This window comes from Rhea pennata, chromosome 17 (genome assembly GCF_028389875.1).
Source record: "Rhea pennata isolate bPtePen1 chromosome 17, bPtePen1.pri, whole genome shotgun sequence".
Classification (NCBI taxonomy): domain Eukaryota; kingdom Metazoa; phylum Chordata; class Aves; order Rheiformes; family Rheidae; genus Rhea; species Rhea pennata.
The window spans coordinates 2509850-2529883 of NC_084679.1; the positions used below are offsets into that span (position 1 = coordinate 2509850).

Here is a 20034-nt window from a genome sequence, read left to right on the forward strand (position 1 = left end):
TGAACAAAGTATTAGGAAATGTGTCCTAGCAGAAATATAACATTGCTCTTAACCAAACGGATAAGTCTTTTATAAAGCCAGAAGCCATCTGACTAATTTTGTTAGATCTTTTAAGTCTGTTAGGTCTGCATTTTCTCTGATGATCTGTCATCCATGAGCTGCACAAAGTAGTGTTTGAACATGGCAGAAATATTTACCAAATTGGTGCTACTCCTTGATTGAGATGCTGTATTTCAGATGGAGATTAAATTTAATTTTTTGCTTGTGATTATAAGGTCCTTTAACATGTAGAGTTCCTATAGGTAGTATAGGAATATATAGGTCATCCCAGCTTCTCAAGCAGAAGTAATTGTTAATTTTTTTCTTCATTTCCAGCCTAAGGGAGAAACAGTGTGATTTATTTAGAGCAGTGTATGTGACTGAGCTGCAGTCTTAAAACTTTCCACTCAAGGTTCTTAAGTTTTTTTTTTGTTGTTGTTTATTTTTTATTTTTTAACAGTATGTCTTATTTTCTTGAGTACGGATCACAGAACCATTTCCTTGTAGTACGGTGCATGTGAAAGGCTTATGCTTCTAGATAAGTACAGGCTAAAAATAGTTTTATTCGATGTCATATAAACAAAATATTATTTGTACATTTATAGATTATATCAAGATACAATTACGTATAAACTTTTCTGTTTATTAGCTGTTTAATAGAGAAACTTCTCATCTAGCCTAAATTTAGCCTTAAAAAAACCCTAAGATTTGATACTACTTTTATTTTTTGTGGTGTCTAGAATCATGATGAGTATTTGCTTTGGCCTTTTGTTTAGGAGTATCTCCTCCTCCTGGAGCTGTGTTGGTCTTGCATTCTCTTCCCCTTGAATTCCCTCTGGCAATGGCATTCACAGAACAGTTACTAACTTGGAAATTGGATGATGGAGATGGAAAATCAGAAGATGAACTGGATACTATTCCTGCTTCAGTTCTCTTGCAAGTAGTGGAGTTTTTAGGTGAGGATACAATATTTATTTAATGATGAGCAGCAATAATATGCTGGTTCAGATGGAGGATTTAAGAAAAAAGAAAAATGACAGTAGCTACATATTTCTGAGCTTTTCTTTAATAATAAAATTTTCTTCAAATTCCAAAAAAATGTTGTTGTGCACTTCTTGGATTGCCTTCCTCTTTTTCTTGTTGTTGATTAAACAGTCACTGATTACTGTTGCAACTCATGTAATAAAGCTGCTGACAGTGAAACAATGCTGACACCCGTGTCTTTCCTTTCACACACAGGAAACTTTCTCTGGACAACTGACATGGCAGCATGTGTGAAGGAGTTGATGTTTCATCTCTTGGCTGAATTGCTTCGCAAAATTCACAGTTTGGAGCAGAAAAAGAATCCAACAGGATTGTCCTCTTCTATTGCCCTTCAGCTAAATCCTTGTCTAGCCATGCTTATGGCACTTCAGTCAGAACTTCACAAGTTGTATGATGAAGAAACACAAAACTGGGTGTCTGGAAATGCATGTGGTAGTTCTGGTGTTGGAGTGGCTGACCAAGGAAGATTTTCAACATACTTTCATGCTCTAATGGAAGTCTGCCTTGCTGTAGCAGAAGTTACTTTACCTATCAATATGAGTGTAACAGCTAATGTGATGTCTTCAACAAGTGCCCCAAATCTTAGTGATTCATCCTCCTCATCTTCATCTTCTCCAGGGCAGACGCCACAGAGCCCAAGCTTGCTGTCAAAGAGGAAAAAAGTCAAAATGAAGCGGGAAAAGACATCATCTTCAGGCAAACGGTCTTCGTCCAGAGCAGCTGAAACGGACGCTGCAATTCTCAGTATAGGAGGAAGCAAACCTGAGGATATGTTATGGTTTCACAGAGCACTGACTCTACTTATAATTCTCAGACATCTAACTAAAAAGGATCCACAAGGGTTGGGTGTAACAAATGATGCTGTAGCAGATGCATGTCAAGCACTAGTTGGTCCCACAGCTCATAGCCGCTTGCTTGTGATTTCTGGAATACCAACTCATTTAGAAGAGAATACTGTCAGAAGTGCAATCAGAAAGGCATGTAATGCACATGGTGGAGTCTTCAAAGATGAAATCTACATCCCTTTGCAGGAAGAGGATCCTAAAAAAATCAAGGATAAAGCAGAAGGAGGAGAATGTAGAACTGAACTGGAAAAACCAATTGTATCAAGTAGTGCAGACAGTTTGGATATTAGCAGTTCTAGCAGTGTCACCCCTGCTATGAGTGTTAGTGCTTCAGCATCTACAAGTCAGGCATCCCTCTGCAGTTCGCAGGGTATATCTCGGACTGTTAGTGATATCTCAGTTGACCAGTTTCAAGCTGGACTAGAACTGGCCATTCCACCAGGACTGCTAGAACCACATGTTGTTTCCAGCCAGGAGAGTTTAGATCTTTCACACTGCAGCACTGGAAGCCTTGGCAGCCTTGGCAGTCTCGGGGAACCACTTGACAACGTAGAGACAGCATCTGTATCTGATGTTGGATCAATGTACACAGTCACATCTCTGGACAACCAGCCACTTTTGTCACGGCCAATCAAGGGTTTTGCAGTAGTGGAGGTAATAGCCTTCAATCAGGAGGGGATTCCTTTCTAGTGTATTGTGCCTTTTCTTCTTTTTATTTTTTATTTTTTTAAATATGATACTTTGATCTAACTATTGAGGAAAAGGTGTATTTTAAAGTGTATTTGATGTGTTTCCTCCTGCTTGACTGAGACCACAACTTGAATGGCTGAGAGCGGAAGGTACAGTTGGCAAGTGTAGCTTAGCAAAGGTAATGGGTGCAGAATAAACTATGTAAATGTGAGTGGAAGACTGAGGAGACTAGGAGTTCTCGACTTGAAAAGGATCACTGAGAGACAGAGATTTTTATTTTCCATTTACTTTCCCTATAACATTCAGAGTCGTATAAATATTGACTGTTTCTCAAAGGACAGAGGGAGACTAACAATGAAGTTATCAAGTAGCAGGTTTTAAACAAAAGGAAGTATTCTTGCATGCACTGCTTAAGTTGTGGAGCTCATTGCCGCAAGATGTTGCGGAGACAAGAAGAGTATAAATGAATTCAGAAGGGATTAAGTTCATGGAGGATGGGCAAATTGGTAGCTACTAAGTGTAGCAGTCTGCAGCCTTCTGCTCCAAAAATCTTTAAACCACTAATTTCTGGAGGCTGAGAGAATACATAGAGGAAAAGATCTACTCATGCCCTACTTCATGTAATTTTCTTCAAAGATTTGCTACAAGTTGCTGCTGAAGATTAATTCTGGGATAGGAGGCCATTTGATTCAACCCAGAAGACATTGTTTTATGCTTAAGGGCTATATTTTCACATACTAAAGCTTTTACAGATTCCTCTGCAATGCTGCTTTAGAGGAGATGATAAAGCATGTTGCTATTTGGTTCCAGGTTTATTTTTAAAAGCATTTTAGGTGACTGTCGCTAGTGACAGATCAAATGTCAGGTTCCTGTGCATGGGAGAGAACTCATTTGCATGGTGCAGGTTTATCAGAACCTTACCAAAGCACTCCCATTTCTGCTAGCCTATGAGTTTGTAGAGAGATTTCCACATAGTCTGGGCTTGTATCAGTTTCCTTTTTTGAAGAAAATAACTTAGAAAGTGTTCAGTTGCTATTCTCAAGTCATTAATTGACGTGAAGACAGCAGAGTTGCAATAAAGCATAAAATGTGTACAGAAAGCTGTCAGCATATTCATACTGAAACCTACTCCAAGTCCATAGCTGCTCCATTAGTGGTGCATGATAGTTATTCACAAAATCAAAGGAAATTATTGCTCCTGTTTCCTGGCAGTGTAGCTGAGGCTTCAAGGTCTGTTCTAATTTAGATATTTTCTAAATGGAGAATTGAGGCAAGGACAGCAGAGTTGCAGATAATGACAGGTTACTGATCTGAAACTTTGAATTTTTTTCTAATCTAATATTTCTAAGGACAGTCTCCAGACTAAGACATGGAATAATTCATTCAAAGCTGCATGTGATTAACTCACAGGATAGTGGTTGCAGCAACCAGATGTTCTTAGATTAAACCTGAATTCTGGTATCAAATAATTAGTGTAGAAGAATGGTGGAGGAGATGCAGTAGTGATTATCTACATGGAGAGAGAAGAAGTGTGAGATGCAAGTTAGTATAAATGGAAGTTGATTTGTTTTGTCAGAATTCCTCTTAACCAATTTCCTTTTTTGTACAGATAAGGTCAAGAGCTAAAATAGAGAAAATCCGAGCCAGTTTATTTAACAGTAGTGATCTCATTGGTTTGTCAAGTCTGGATGGTGAAGATGAACTAATGGAAATGTCAACTGAAGAGATTTTAACTGTTTCTACTGTAAATCAGAGTTTATTTGACACACAAGGAAGCCCAGCATTAGAAGACTATTTCAATGATAAGTCAATAAAAGGTATTTTTTTTATATATTGGCAAATATCTCACTTATACCATGTACTTTTTAATATGATATATAGGGGTCAGATTCTCCTCACTAACAAGTGTATATTTAGTATGACTGACTGACTGATAGGTGATGATGAGCCAGGGAGTAATTTCAAAGCAAATTTTCCTCCTGTGGTTGGCAAGCAGATGTTTGCAATATGAACTTTGCTCAGCTGCCTCCACAGCTTTTTGGAAAAAAAAATACCCATTGTAACCATTTACCACTGTTAGACACAACATCTAAAGTAGAGTTTACATACAGTCTCCAAATTTATAACAGCTAATAATTTATATTCTCTACCAAAGTGAAAGCTATATGGATCCTAATTAGTTGGAATGGGTGACAATCTGCATGAGGGGAAAAGGAAAGATAATAACTGAAGGAAGGAACAACTTCCACTACTAGTTATGTTGACAGGTGTTGCTGAATACCTACACGACTTCAATCTTTACACTGGCATCATAACTAAGCAGCTTTTTTTATTACTTCTAGGGTCACTCAAATTGTAATTACAGTATCTAATTTTAAAAAATGAGGGGAAAGGCATTCAATTCTTTATCACAAATAAGGTAGAAGAATGTCAGAGCTGCTAGAGCTGCTAGTAGAATTTTTCTAAATGATTTTATCTGTCGGGACAAGTGGTATGTGATGTAATATTTTAGCTGAATTGAAACTGTTTTTTTCTGTTTCAAGTTCTAAACAGTTATCATGATATTTTGTACCCTATTGTATTTTTTATTTATTGTATTAATTGTATTTTATATTTACTGTATTTTTTAGGTGAGAAATTGGTCCCAGGTGCTCGGGAGGTCCTCACAGAAATATTTAAAAGCTGCGTTCATTCTGAGCAAATGCTCAGCCTAACTCCAGCAAAACCCATTAAGGTTGCTGATATCTATCTTAGTAAAGAGCAGATAAATTCTCAGACTCCTGGAAACCTTCTTCATGTGTTCTTCACAAATGTTCGCCCTCCAAAGAAAGTGTTAGAGGACCAGCTTACTCAGGTAGTGCTTTAAAAATGTTTTTTCGATGTTTCTTTGTATAACTTGAATGCACTGGGTAATCATTCCCTTTCTGTTGGAAGATTTTAAGGAAATATGGTGTGCCCAAGCCGAAATTTGACAAGAGCAAATACAACAAGGCAGGCAAAGAACAGCATCCAGTGAAAGTTGTGAGCACAAAGCGCCCAGTAACTAAACCACCAGCAAAGGAAAAGTCTGTGCTCAATAGTGTCAGGTTAGTGTCTGAGCCTCCTGGTAAGCAATTGTGAACCATCTGGTTTCTCTTCAGGGATTTTTTTTCCCCCCTCGTCTGTATTTCCACATACTGCTGGGGAGAGGGAAATTTGAAGTAGAGGTCTAAAATAATCTTTACATCTGATGTGACTTGAGGGCCTGAAAATCCTTCAAGCAATGCTTTGTGTTTTGAACACACACTGTATTTACTGGTGTAAAAAAACTTAGTTCTAACATAAAAACATTCTGTCCTTCAGCCGAACAGCTTTAAGTGAGAAGAAACCAACGGTAAAGCCAAAATCTCCTGAGAAGAGCAAACCTGAAGAAAAAGACCCCGAAAAGTCTCCCACAAAGAAACAAGAAGGTAGTAATTACATAGAATTTTTCTATAGTAGAATGTTAATACTACTTTTTTTTTTTTTTTTTTTTTTTTTTTTTTTTTTTTTTTTGATCGGCCTCCTTAAGTGGTGTTATGGTTGCTTTTTGGGTTGTCTTTGTTTTTAATTAGGCTAACTTACCAGTTGCTTAAATGTTAATAGTAGTGAATGTTGCCAAAATGCTGCTTTTGTTTGTACACATACTTGTGAATCTGGACTCAGTGATGTAGGTGAGGGCAAACCACGCCCAGTAGGTCAATATTCCTTTAGCAGTCATGCAACAATGTATGTAGGTCATGTGAATACATTGGGTAGAGAACTGACTTCCAAAAGTTATGGATTCAAGACTTTTTTTGTACAGTGGGGAATGGGATATCATGGGGTTGAACTAGGGTTCTTTTTTAAACCATGTTTCTCAACTTGTATAGGGAAATTATCTATTAAATTACAAGAGAAAAATTGGAGAAAAGAAGAGTTTCATATGTTTCATAACTAGTCTATCCCATAGAAGAGACAGCACAGCCATGCAGCGATGAGAGGTGGTTCCAAAATCTTGCTTTGATATTTTCCTCTTCCATCTGCTGGAAGAGACAACATGTATTAGTTTTAACTCTGCTCTTCACTACGTGAAGTACCAGGTTAGTTCAGAAGCAGGGAAATTTATTTTGGCATTCAGCCACATATGGATCCTTGATACCTGTTCAGATATATTGTTGAGATATTTCTCAGGGTAGCTGAGGGATCTGTAACAGTGAGGGGAGGAAATAAGTGCCATTTACTCAAGATTGGATTGGTCTTGAGCAGCGCAATGTTTGGGATATATTTGAGAAATGAGCTATGGTGAGGAGGGCAAAGCCTGGAGAAAGCTAGCAGGTAGCATCTCATACACCAGCCATTTTCCTGCGTAATGAGTAGACTTTATAGTAAGTTATTAACTATTTGATGGTTGCATCTCTGCTGTCAGTTCCTGAGGAGAAGTATTTGACACTGGATGGATTTCACAGATTTGTGGTTGACCGATCTAAACAGGATATCCGTAGTGTGTGGAGAGCTATTTTGTCCTGTGGATATGATCTACATTTTGAAAGGTAAGTTTTGGAGATGTTTTTGTGAAAGTTGTAAGAATTGATTGTGCTCAGTTTGAGCAAGTTTGAGCCTAAATTTTCCTATTCTATGAAGCTTTAACCAGTGTGTTAGTAACAGATATACCTCTATCCATGGCTGCAAGGCATGCAGAGAAACTTGTTGAATAGTTTCTTAAAATGTCCCTTAAAAGACATGCTATGCCATCAGAATGGCGTTCCTGACTTTACTGTGCACGGCATAGATAAGGAGATCATAAGCCACACTCTCAGAGCCTGGTTTACACAAAGGTATTTCATCTTGTCCTTGTTAACTTCTAAACTGTATAAATTAGCCTGCTTAAAAACTGTAGATCTATCTGGTGCTCTCTGGCTTATTCCCACATCAGGTTTTTATTCAATTTTCTGCACTGGGTATTTAAGCTGGTACCACTTTTACTGAGTCAATAATGATGGAGAAGAGGGAACTGTTACTTCCTTGTTAATATTGTACAGGAAAAAAGTCCCTTAAATGAATCTTTCTATATCAAGCCACAGCTACTTGCCACAATCCCCTTCTCTTATATGTACTTCAGAACTTAGAGAGCTTAATGCAATGAGTAAGTTTGATATGCAGTTCCTTTTTTATTCATATTAAATAAGTGAGGCAAGGTAGGTCATTAATCACTACTTTTTCTCAAAAGAGAACTGTAGTAATGTCTATTCTGAAACAGCTCTGCTTAAGGAATGGGAAAGAGAAGCAGAACAAGCCATCTGGTATTGTGCTTAATATGTTCTTAGTAAGTAACATTGTATTTGCACTTTGACAGTTGTAATGCCTTTACATTTCAGGTGTGCCTGCATTGATGCAAGACATGCTCAAAAAGCATCCCGGAAGTGGATGCTGGAAATGGATGTAGCCCTTGTTCAGTATATTAATCGACTTTGTCGTCACCTTGCAATTACACCAGCACGACTGCATCCCCATGAAGTTTATTTGGATCCAGCTGATGCAGCAGATCCCAGAATTTCCTGTCTGTTGAGTATGTATAGATTATTGTGGTTAGAATTGTTCGTACTTTCTGTTCTTGGCTTTTTGGTGTTCTTGTTACTTTGTGTATGGATTTGTGAAAGCCACGCCTGCTGGAACTGCAAGCCCTTTAAAGGGAAGATCCTAAGGAAATACAGGCTCCTTGCATCACACACAAGAGATTAGTTGTCTCAGATCTGCTCACTGAGCAGAGACCTACTTCAAGCTTGAAAAGTGACTGAATGAATGCTTGAAAAGTGACTGAATGCTTTAGTGCTTGCAGCAGGACTGTAGTCCTACAGCTCCATTTATTCAGGAACCAAGGTATGGAACCTGCTTCCAAGTGTCAGTATTGATGCTGCCTGTGGTGGAGCTTGAGCAGAGCTTGCTCTTTTTTTTCTCGGACACAAGTAAGGGAAAGAGAAGTGATACAGTGATTTAAAGGTACTAGCGAGAGCATTAGGTTCTCTTGTAGTGTGGTTTTAGTTTTTTGTTTTTTCCCCTCTTTCTACCCTAATGAGTCTTGCATCCTTGTTTGCATAGAGGCTTTCTCCTCAATCAAAGAGCTGGGTAGCAGTCCCATGTGGGCTGGCTACCATCTAGGTAACTGAGGCATTCTTTTGGAGATGCAGATTGGAGCCTCTGCAGGCTGAGGGGGACACTGAATCCAGGACTCATCTCTCCTAGGCTGTGCGTGGGCACCACAATGCCCTTGGCAGCATTATTAGAAATTCACTGCAACTGTTCTGTTCTCTCTGAGCCATACCTTCTAGATCAGACTGGAGTAGGAAGAAGTCTCGCAAGTTTAGCTTGAAGGGAAAAAGGTTGGATTTGCGTTCTAGAGATAGGCAGACTTTAGTCACTGAAGTCCTGCTCTAAGCACTGTGTTCCTTTGCGTGTTGCTCAGGATAAATGCAAATTCAGTGCTGATGAAAGGTCCTGGACTCGGACATCTGGAGACTAGAGCCCACCAAAGGCAAATCATGGGTGATAGCTGTACAGGCATCTTCAGCCCCCTGCTATGGAGGGGTCCTGAGGGGCTGCTTCAGGAGGAATTTGGTCTCTAGGACTCCTGGACTGAGCTCCCTGGGAGGATGGGCTTACAGTATGTAGGGAATATCTTCATCTCTCAGGCTGATGTTTTTTCCACCTCAGATGTTCCTGTTGAAAGCCTACGCTTACGGTTTGCACTACTTCAGTCTCTAAATACCACATTAGAGACGTTCTTCTTACCGCTGGTGGAGCTTCGGCAGACTGAGATGTACACCAACAGCATTGCTGCATTGCTGCAGGAAGCCAAAGGTCAGTTTTCCAGGAGCATGCAAGCCCTGTGGTTGTTGCCCAGAAGGTTCCAGTATATGCTGCACTGACTTCAGAGTGTTTTGGAGACAACGTTAATGCATGTACCTCTGTGATAGAAATGAGAACATGGTGGGAGAGGGAAAGCAGGGCAGCAGATGGTTTCACTGTGCTAGCAGAGGCTTGTCTGCTTCACTGACAGGCAGCATGTGATCTGTCTGAGATGACAGCTGATTTCTGATGACAGATTTCCCCTTTGGTGTGTTTGTATAAAAATGAAAAAAGCAGAAAGCGAGGAATTACCATTACAAGGAGCTACTGGAAACTGTGCACCTTTCTTGACCCTGGAGGAACGGAACTTGGTCCATTTTTTCTGTCTATAAGACGACCTTCAAATATGCCTTGATCTTCTCTGGGATATCCATATGCTACAGCAGTTTCAATAATTAACTAAAATTCTTCGTTGGTCAGCAAGCAGTAGATCGGTTGAGAGTCCCAGGACATGTTGACAAGCTAGCTGTCATTGAAGTGGTAGTGGTGGAATCAGAGATCAAGAAAATACTTACCATGCATTAGAGTTCAAAATAGTTGTTAAAAGCCTTCATTAGACTGTTCCAACAAACAAAAATAAGATTAAGTCATAACATTTCCCAAGCTAGTTTTAATCTGAAGAAAGAAAAAATACAGAATTCCAAGGGTGTCAGTGTGTAATAGTAAGCTTTTTGTTTTGGCCCGGGTAGAGAAAAAACTTTCAAACTCAGCATGTGGATATGTGGAGCATTCAAAGGTTTTGTCTTTATGGAGAGTCAAAATTTTATAACGTAATGCGACAACCCTATTATTTATCATCTTTTTTTGCTTCTAGCATTACTGTCAAAACATCTCAGATTTTTGAAGGATATTTGGCAAGGTATTTCTGATTTGCAGAGTTTGTAGTGGAGCTGCTAGGAAATATTTTTATAACATGAGAATTGTGTTTATCAACATTCTAATTCGGTGCACTTTTTCTAAGTGAAAATTAATAGCAAATATGTTTACCCCCCCCCCCCAAAAAAAAAAAAAAAGATGATTTGGATTGGCCATCTCTTTAGCTACCTAATGAAGATGAAATTATTACCCAACTGTTGTCCATTAAAGAATTTCAGAAAATAAGATTGTAGAAGGTCTCCTTTTAGATTAACTAAATTCAAATATGTGTTTGTTTATTTAGGTTTAATCTTTTATGACACAAAAGTAACTGTAATGAACAGAGTGCTGAATGCTACTGTCCAGAGGACTGCAGATCATGCAGCCCCAGAAATCACCCTGGATCCTCTGGAAATAGTTGGAGGTACGGAAAACACTTCTCTCTCAAATTCATTTTGATTTGTTGTAAGACATGTCAAATCAGTCTTAAACTCAGACGATTATAATGCAAAAATACTGGTAAGTGTAGAGTTTTCATTTTATTAATTTTGTTTTTAAATAGGGGAGATCCGTTCTTCAGAGAATTCCTATTTTTGTCAGGCAGCAAGACAGCTAGCCTGTGTGCCATCCTCTCAGCTCTGTGTTAAACTTGCCAGTGGTGGAGACCCTACTTACGCTTTCAACATCCGTTTCACAGGGGAGGAGGTTCATGGAACAAGTAAGTCTGTATTACTGAGTCATGATGTGGGTGACATCAGGTGCAGTCTTGAACTTGCTCCAGATGGAATATAGAATGTAGCTTATGTTAACTTTAAGGAACAGTGTTTTTTGAGACATCAGTAGTGTTGCAGAGGGAAAAGAAGTGAAGCTCCCAACAGTTAGTTAACCCAGATAGTTTGTTTTTGGCTTTTAGCTAATATAACAGGAAGTATGAGTGTGTAGACATATAACTTTCTTAATCAGAGCAAATAAATAAAGTAGTAATATGCTGTTTGAAGCATGGGAAGACCATTTAGTAAGGATGTGTTCTCAGGGTGTTTGATGCCTAGACATAGTAACGCCAGACTGTGTTTAAAAACAAGTATTTTTCAGTACTTGCAAGTTAGTAATGAGCTACATAATGCTACTGTGGTATATAATGTTAAAGTGATATGAGATTGTCTAGCCAATAGAGTAAGATACCTAAATGCTAATATAGGAAACTTTACCAAATGTACTTGTCAAAGAATATGCAAACTTGAGAGAGAAAAGGTGGTCATGCCCAAGGGAATCAGTTTTGAGAATTGTCTTCAACTTGACATCAGAAGTGTGAGCTTCAGCTTGTCCCAGGCAAGCCAAAGTGGTGATAGGTATAATAGGAAACTGCTAGAAGTTTTGCTGCTTTAAAAACTGTCTTTGATTTTAGCAGAAAACATTGTTAAAACAGCATCTGCCTCATTTCTTTACAGGATATACTGCATGTCTCCTCAATCATTTTAATAACTCTCATGTGACTGGTTAAAAGAATGAGCTTAATAAAGGAGGACTGCCCTGGCTTCACCTAACTAGTAGAAAGGCAAACTCCTGAGGTTATAACAGTACTGCCTTTCACCAGAAAGTATTAAGCAAGAATTTATTTTATCAAATAATATTATTACGCCTTTTTTTTTTTTGGTTCTATTTTAACTTCTGAGATTTTACTTTGTAAAATCTCCTCTATCTGCATGCTGTCCAGCCCCTTTTGGATGCTGACTTGCTTTGGGGGTGCTAGGTCCATTAGATGCTTTGTGGGTAGCATGTGCTGCAGAAAGGGATTTAAATTAAGCAAGAGCCGGGGTATCTTGCTTTACAGATCTGCTGAATAATTGGTAGGGTATCTAGGCAAATATAAAGTATTTGGCAAAGAAGAAAATTAATCAGTGATCTAAATCAATGCAGTCTCCATGTACTGATTGTAATAGGTTCTTACTGGAGATTCATGGGGAGAATAGAGGTAGAGAAGAAAAGCCAAGAATTAACTTCTCAGATTACTTACTAGTGTAATCTATCAAACTGTGTAAAGGAAAATTCTTATAAGCGTGCACAAATTAGTTGAACAAAGGGCTATTTGATGTGTTCCCTCATAGGGAATTCTTTTCTTTTTAAGATCTGTGGTGGTTATTGACCTTTTCTCCAAAGAGAGAAATGTGATGTCCTCAACTCAGATATCTATAATGATTCCTGATATATTGCCTTATTGCTTTTCGCTGTAGAAATAGATTGTCTGCGGAGCCACATTGCTATGAAGACAGCACCATTCATCATCTAATAGAGTTATGAATTCCACTTGCAGGCCGAATAGAGTAACAAATGTTTATGCTAGTCTTACACATGCAGTGCTTGAACACAAAGCAGCATTTAGCAATTCAGCAGGAGGCAATCAAAGGAATATTTTTGCGTATTATTAAACTGTTGAAATGTAGACTTGCACATGAACAGGCCTCTATGGTTGTCATCTTCCACACCTTTGCTTAGCCATGTGTTTGAGCAGTCATAGAGTCAGTGTGTGTAATGTAAGGCTTGAACTGTGACTTTGAGGAGAACAGCACACTCTGGATTAAAAGGTAGTTGCAACTAAGCCTAAGAGGGCATTTTATTATTTTTCCTCTCTCTTTTTCAGGTGGATCATTCCGTCACTTCCTTTGGCAAGTGTGTAAAGAGTTGCAGAGCTCCTTGCTCTCCCTTCTGCTGCTGTGTCCAAGCTCTGCAGTCAATAAGAATAAGGTGTGATATCTCAGTACAAAAACTGAAATTGCCTTCCTCTCATTGAATACATTTCTGAACAGAAGTAGAACACATTCAGTTAATATGGAATGAAATTCCAGATCAACAGCCCATGTTAACACGTCTAGCCAGACAGATCTTGCATGCTGGATACATCTGGAAATGATTGTTAATAAATCCCCTGTTGCACTTCAAATGGCACTAAATTTACTTGAAGAAGCAGCTAAGTCTTGATTCTACTCTGTTTTGCAGTATTGACCCCCTGGTCAAAGCTTACTTGCAATATATCTGTTCAGCTGTGTGATTTTAAGATTGTCCATCCCAAATAAGCAAAGTCATGTTCTGCTGGTGTTATTCCATGAATGTCTCCATCAGTCAGTTGTTTATTTCCCTCAACTTAAGGCCAACTGCACACCAAATCTGGCTTTATTTGTACAGACTATTTCAGAAACATCCAACAACTAAAAGACTTAGATATCAGAGTAGTAACACAAATACAGAAAAAACTTGTGAAACGCTGGTCAACAGAGGTTGTAAAGGCAGGGTTTTCTCAAGGAAGCAGACTTTATGGTATTGCTTTTGATCTTTAAGTGATAAGATAACGTAATAATATATCACCGTAGAATATATACAGACTCCATGCTTCAATTCAGTAAATCCTTTAGTAGCAAGCTCAGCAGTATTCAGCTTGTTCAAATCAGTGCTTTCACAGCCACATTACTTTGGGATTCATGCTTGTAGGGTATGCATCAATTGTTAAATACTGTTTTGTGTGTGTGTTTTTTGTTTAAGGGGAAGTACATTTTGACGCCTAGTCCTATAACCTATGCGGAGGAGCAGTTATTTCATTTCTTTGGGCAGCTCCTGGGTATTGCAATTCGAGCAGATGTTCCCCTCCCGCTTGACCTCTTGCCCTCATTCTGGAAGACCCTGGTAGGAGAGCCACTAGATCCTGATGTTGATCTCCAGGAAGCTGACATCCTCACCTACAACTATGTCAAAAAAATTGAAAATGTAAGTAGGGTGTTTTTTTTTTTTTAATTTTTTCCCTCCTTTTCCTCAGTTTACCGCATAAGCACATTGTTCTAGTAACCAGTAGCAGCTAATTTCACTGCCTCTGTAAATGGTAATGGTTGACTTCACTACTCAGCAGATGTTTTCATTTGAGCAGAGCCATGGAGTGTTTTGGCCAGTCATATGGGTTCTATTTTTTTGCATCCAGATGGCTTGGAAAAGCAACTCAGTCTCACATTTGCTATGAGGCTTAGTAGAATTCAGGGCTTCTGGAAAGGTTAATGCAACTCTGTAGTATTAGACCAGAAAATAACTGACCAGTTACTGCCTTTGTGTGTTCATGCTATTACTACATTACATCAGTTCACCAATTACATCACTGGATGATGCAGCTAGTGCACCGTTTTGATGCCTTCAATGATTCACAAGAATAGGATACTCAGACATGCGTGTCACTAGTATTATTCTTGTGTTTTGTGACAGATAAATGATGAGACTGAGCTGGAAGCCTTGTGTGCAGAAATTGCTTCTCAGCATCTAGCAACAGAGAGCCCTGACTGTCCTAACAAGCCATGCTGTAAATTTACCTACTTGACCATGACAGGGGAAGAAGTGGAGCTTTGTCCCAGAGGCAGGCACATTCCGGTGGGGTGAGTAAAAACTTTCTTGGCAGGAAGTTGTACTAAGTGGGAAAGAATTAGCTCTGGAATAATTTTTCAAGCACCAGGCTCTCCAGAGATACTTTCATAACAAGCTGAAAGCTGGCAAAATCTGGGAACAGTTTACATTTGTTGGCAGGACCTTGGAATCTCCAACACTGTTTATTGCCTTTTGTTCTGTGAGAAAGAGACAGCTTAGGAGCAGTGCACACTGTCTGCTTCCTGGCTTATTTAAACACCCACAGCTGTGAGGCTTGTGAGGTGCGAGTAATGTGAGCATGAGGAAGGAAGAGTAAGCTGAAGAATACAGAATTGAATTGGGAAGCATCAGAATGCAAATAGTTTAACACTCGGACTTGATCACTGAAAAGCTGAAACTCGCTGGAAGACCCCTCCTGTGTAATAACCTTCGGTAGGCAAAGAGGATGATTCTTAAACACTCTCCTTTCTTATCCTGAACCCTTTTCCTTCTAGGTGGGAGAACAAGGATGTGTATGCAACGGCAATCCGGAGCTTGAGGATGCGTGAGCTGCAGACTCCAGAGTGCATGACTGCAGTGCGTGCTGGACTTGGGTCTATTATTCCCCTGCAGCTTCTAACTACGCTGACCCCTCTCGAGATGGAGCTGAGGACATGTGGGCTACCTTACATTAACTTGGAGTTTCTCAAGGTGTGAAGTACTGCAGTTTCTTTGGCAAAGTTTACATATCTGACAAGCAGACAAGGGCCTTTCCGCGTGGAAGGTTTTAGGGGAGAGCCCTCAGTCTGTGGTTTAGCCATGATGGTCCTTAGGGAATAGTGCCCTGTACTTGGACACCCCCTTTTACCTCCAAAAAATTTAATTGTGTTGAGAAAAATGAGTGTGGCTTTTTCCAGAGAGAGAGAATTAATTTTTTTAAACAAATATCAAAACTATTTCCATTTTATTGAGCTTTATTCAGTATCTGCCACTTGAGCTAGGATTGAAAGAGCTGCTGCCTCTGTTTTGAATTGCAAATAACTTCTAAAAATCTAAACTTAATCTGTTACGCACAACTTTTGATCTTAAATACTTTCATTTTGATATCATAGGAAATACACCATAAAAACTGTTTTCTTGTGTCAGAAGTTGTAGAATATCCTTCACTGAGGGAATTAGCATTGTGTTTTGTTTTCCTTGTAACAGCAGCAGTTACGAACTGCCCCAGTCCTGCAAATTAGATGAAAAATAAATTTACACCAACAACACTACAGAGGAGACAGACTAGGACAAGCCTGTTGCAGAAGCAGATAGGTTGAAAAGATACAAAATCTCTGTATTTTAACAGTATAGACCATGACTGGATTTCGTAATGATTTTGAACAGGCAGGAGAACTTGGGGAGAGAGGTATAATTTCCATTGCCTTTTATCCTCTTAAAGTTTAAGTTGGGATGGTTTATGGGGGGGAGAAGGAAGCAGCAGTGAACATGTTGCTTTCTTTCCTTTGTTAGGCACATACCATGTACCAGGTGGGCTTGATGGAGACTGATCAGCACATCGAGTTTTTCTGGAGCGCCTTGGAAATGTTCACTCAGGAGGAGCTCTGTAAGTTTATAAAGTTTGCCTGTAACCAGGAGCGAATTCCGTTCACATGTCCTTGCAAAGACGGAGGTCCTGATACTGCCCACGTCCCACCTTACCCCATGAAAATTGCACCCCCAGATGGAGCTGCAGGTATGTTTATTTACTGCCTTCTACGGCTAATAAAATTGGCTCTGCTCACATTGCAGTTCTAGTTTTCAATTCTCCCTTTTTTAATTTAAACATGTATTTAATGTACAAAGAATGAAAACGGAGATGCAGGTAGTTTTTGGCTGTAACTAAGGAAAGAGAGCTGTTTTGAAACCATGTAATTCTGCAAAAATAGAACAGAAAAACTTAAACTATTTACAGCATTGCCCTCTAGAGACAATAAGAGATTTTGTATAATGTTTGTCTTCTGTGTTTTTAAAACGATAGGACTAACACAGTAGTATTTAAGATTTAAGAGACACATATATGCAGTAATTTTATGATTTTGATATTTGTTATTAATGGGCACTGGGGAAAAGGGAAAATCAGGTGAAAGTGAAGGGGGTGTTTAAATACCTTCTTGTGCTTCTCCTGCAGGTTCTCCAGATTCCCGGTACATCCGTGTTGAAACATGCATGTTTATGATCAAACTTCCTCAGTATTCATCTCTGGACATAATGTTAGAAAAGCTCCGGTATGCCATACATTACAGGGAGGATCCACTTAGCGGTTGAGCTGAAGAAGGTGGAGACTAGAGATGACTTTCTGGATTGTTTCATGACTCGGCTATGTTGGAAGCCCTTCAATTCGCATTTAAAAAAAAAAAATCCATTATACCATGTGAAAAGTTGGAGGTCTATTTTCTGAACTATTGTTCCCGTTACAATAAGTACTGGAAGACTTACATTTTGTATTTGTAGATTTTTGTGGTGGACTGGTTATTTTGCCTTGTTTGTGGAATATTTGTAGGATAGTTTAGTAAAGACCAGTTTGTGTATAATTTAATTTTGAAAAACCTTTCAAACACATACATTTCTAATTTTGTAATTTAGAATATTACCCAGGCAAATATGACAAAACTGAGAGTGTTCTGAGGCAGGGAGCGCTCAGAGGTAGAGGATTATAGATTACTCTCCCTAAAACATTTGAGTACAAAAATGGAATTAACCTGGTTGGGGGAGGAATCACTTGTGGGTACCGCCAAGAGCAGATCACGGTACCGCTTCTCTCACAGTTTGAGAACTTCTAGCACTTGCTTGAGTTTTATAGCAGAAAACGTGCTGCCAAACTGCATGTTTACCTTTCCACTGTTTCCTTGTTAACTAACTTGTTAACTATATGCGAGCACACTGGTAGCTACCACAGTTAATTTGGGGTTTCAGCTAGACACTTTTAATTAGGAAAGTTTATAATTGAAAGAACATAACAGTGAAAGGACCATAATTCAGTTGGGTTATTGCCCAAGATGTCCTTGTATATCTGCTATGTTTGTATCTTCATTATCACTAAAGTATTAGCAGAAATTGAATGGTTTCTCTGTATGGTGTAAGATACCACAGTTTAAGCTGACAATCTGTGGCCTTATCCTATTTGTAAGCAGGCTTTCAGAATAATCAGCATGTGGTTAAACACCTGTAACTTGTTTTTGTACTCAAAGCTGATTGATCTTTAAGAGCAAATTATCCTAGAAATATGACACCCAAAGGGAGGATGGGGGGAAGGCACAAAGTTACTTGTTTGAAGATATAGCTTTTATTTTATATGGAAAGATAATGGCAGACTAGAGAGAGACAGAACAATTCTGTAAGTTTAACTTTTGTATTTTGTGATATATGGCCTGCAGTGACTTAAGAAATAACACATGCATCTTCCTTTACTAATGTAAAAAAAGTGTGGCCCTGCAGTGGGGGCATTTAAAAGTCAGACATTACTTTGTTAATCACTTAGAATCAGACACAAATGACAATTACCTGTGCGATGAAGAACCGAAAAGAACATACCGAAATTATGGCTCTACTAGTCAGCTCTGTACTATATGTAAGCTAAGTGCCAGTACTGAGCTACAAGTTAATATTTTCCTTCAGATGTGTTTAGTGCACATCAGACCACACAAAAACTCTACGATGATGTGTGTGTGTGTAACTGTACTTTAAGGTTGGTATTATATGTCTCTTTAGAAGACAGTATACACTAATTAATTTGGCTTGTCAGTGGTAATGGGAATTGAAAAAGCTGTATTTATTGTATATTATTGTGAATATTGGGAATGATGAGTGTGTGGTACTTGAAAGATAAAATGTGCGTAAGAGAGAAAAGCCTAAACAAATGTGTATATTCTTGTTCTTCTGTGAGCGAATGGAAAAATGTGTGTGCAACAGTTGTAGAGATAGTTGTTGGCATACGGAGTCTCCAAATCCTGTTGTTAGGAAAGCTGTGTTACCATTCTATTACATACTTCCCTTTCAAAGGAACAGATACATGTAGGAATAATATTTACTCTTGAATCTTGTCCATTTTCTGGTAGAAGCATATATGTAGCTGAAAAATCATTTGGAGTAAGGGCAAACACATGTAGAATTTACAGAGACCAAGGGGAAAACTAAGCAGAATAAACGGCTTGAAGCTATTTTATTCCCATCTCAGAAGCGCATTCTCAAACAGGTGCCGAACAGGAAAATGTGAGGAATGTCAACTGAATTTCATGGCAGAACTATTGTTGCTGACAAGGACATAGTTTAGGTTTCTTTCTGATGCTTCTGAATTGCAGTTTTGTATTGTTTTTAAATCTCATTTCAAGCCCTTAATACTTTGAGTGGACTTGCAGTGTAGTCACATACCTCGCTAGCAGGGGTTTGAGAACTCAGTATGCCAGTCTTTTCCAATGATATGATTACAGCTGTGAGTAAGATAACTGCTGCTAATGTTTTTCTTCTCCTTCCAGAGAGCACATTTGAGTGAAACATATCTGCATCTTGGCCCTGAAGTGTGCTGTAAAGTTACTTGATACATATTTATTACGATTAATTATTTATGATTACAAATAACAAACTTTTAGTCAATGCTGTTTACACCCTGCTGTGTAAATGAAGCTTCTTATTACAGGAAAATGTCACAACAATAAATAACCTTCATCTACTTCTTTTTTCTGAGGAATATATGATCCCTTGGTGAGAACTAGGGTTATGTTTTGGGTGGGTTTTTTTCTTTCGTTTTCTTTTTTTTTGCTTTTTTTTTTTTTTTTTTTTTTTTTTTTTTTTTTTTTGCTTTTGGGGAGTCTTCTTTAAGTTACTAGGAAGGAAGTGCTGCAGTGGTTGGGCTGTAGCTCAAATGGCCTTTAATTAAAGCTTTTCTAATCATTGTTACTTCCTTGTGCTTTAAATGAATTTGACATTGTCTGTAATAGGCTTGTTTGTCAAAGCAAAGATTGATTTGTGATTTTTTTTAATATATTCATTCAGAATGTAAAATTATACTAAACAATGGAAAAATGCCGAAGTTGAATATTAGTTCTAGCTTGGTGTGTGTCCATCTTGGTACTACCGTACACAACATTAACCTGTCAAGTGCTCTTGGCCATACAGTGTACACCTGCATAAAGGAGATTCTTAACATCCCTTTAGATGTATTGTGTCCTTATTTGGGGCTGGAAATACAACGTTCTCCAGTTTTGAAGCTGCATTCATGCAGAGGATTAGCATTGCTAGAAGTTAG

General features: G+C 38.6%; 1 protein-coding gene across 3 annotated transcripts in view; it reads left to right on the plus strand.

Annotated features, from left to right (window-relative positions):
* HECTD4 (HECT domain E3 ubiquitin protein ligase 4) overlaps positions 1-19937 on the plus strand; it is a 75694-nt gene extending 55757 nt beyond the window's left edge. For all 3 annotated transcript variants that reach the window (XM_062589758.1, XM_062589759.1, XM_062589760.1), the window contains 17 exons: positions 816-995; positions 1279-2582; positions 4228-4435; positions 5249-5472; positions 5553-5704; positions 5961-6067; positions 7045-7168; positions 7994-8184; positions 9327-9473; positions 10681-10800; positions 10939-11094; positions 13015-13118; positions 13911-14132; positions 14616-14782; positions 15266-15461; positions 16263-16485; positions 16921-19937. In XM_062589758.1, the coding sequence (XP_062445742.1) occupies positions 816-995; positions 1279-2582; positions 4228-4435; positions 5249-5472; positions 5553-5704; positions 5961-6067; positions 7045-7168; positions 7994-8184; positions 9327-9473; positions 10681-10800; positions 10939-11094; positions 13015-13118; positions 13911-14132; positions 14616-14782; positions 15266-15461; positions 16263-16485; positions 16921-17057 (3962 nt within the window). In that variant the 3' untranslated portion in view covers positions 17058-19937. The remainder of the gene's footprint in view (positions 1-815; positions 996-1278; positions 2583-4227; positions 4436-5248; positions 5473-5552; positions 5705-5960; positions 6068-7044; positions 7169-7993; positions 8185-9326; positions 9474-10680; positions 10801-10938; positions 11095-13014; positions 13119-13910; positions 14133-14615; positions 14783-15265; positions 15462-16262; positions 16486-16920) is intronic.
* The last annotated feature ends 97 nt before the right edge of the window (positions 19938-20034 follow it).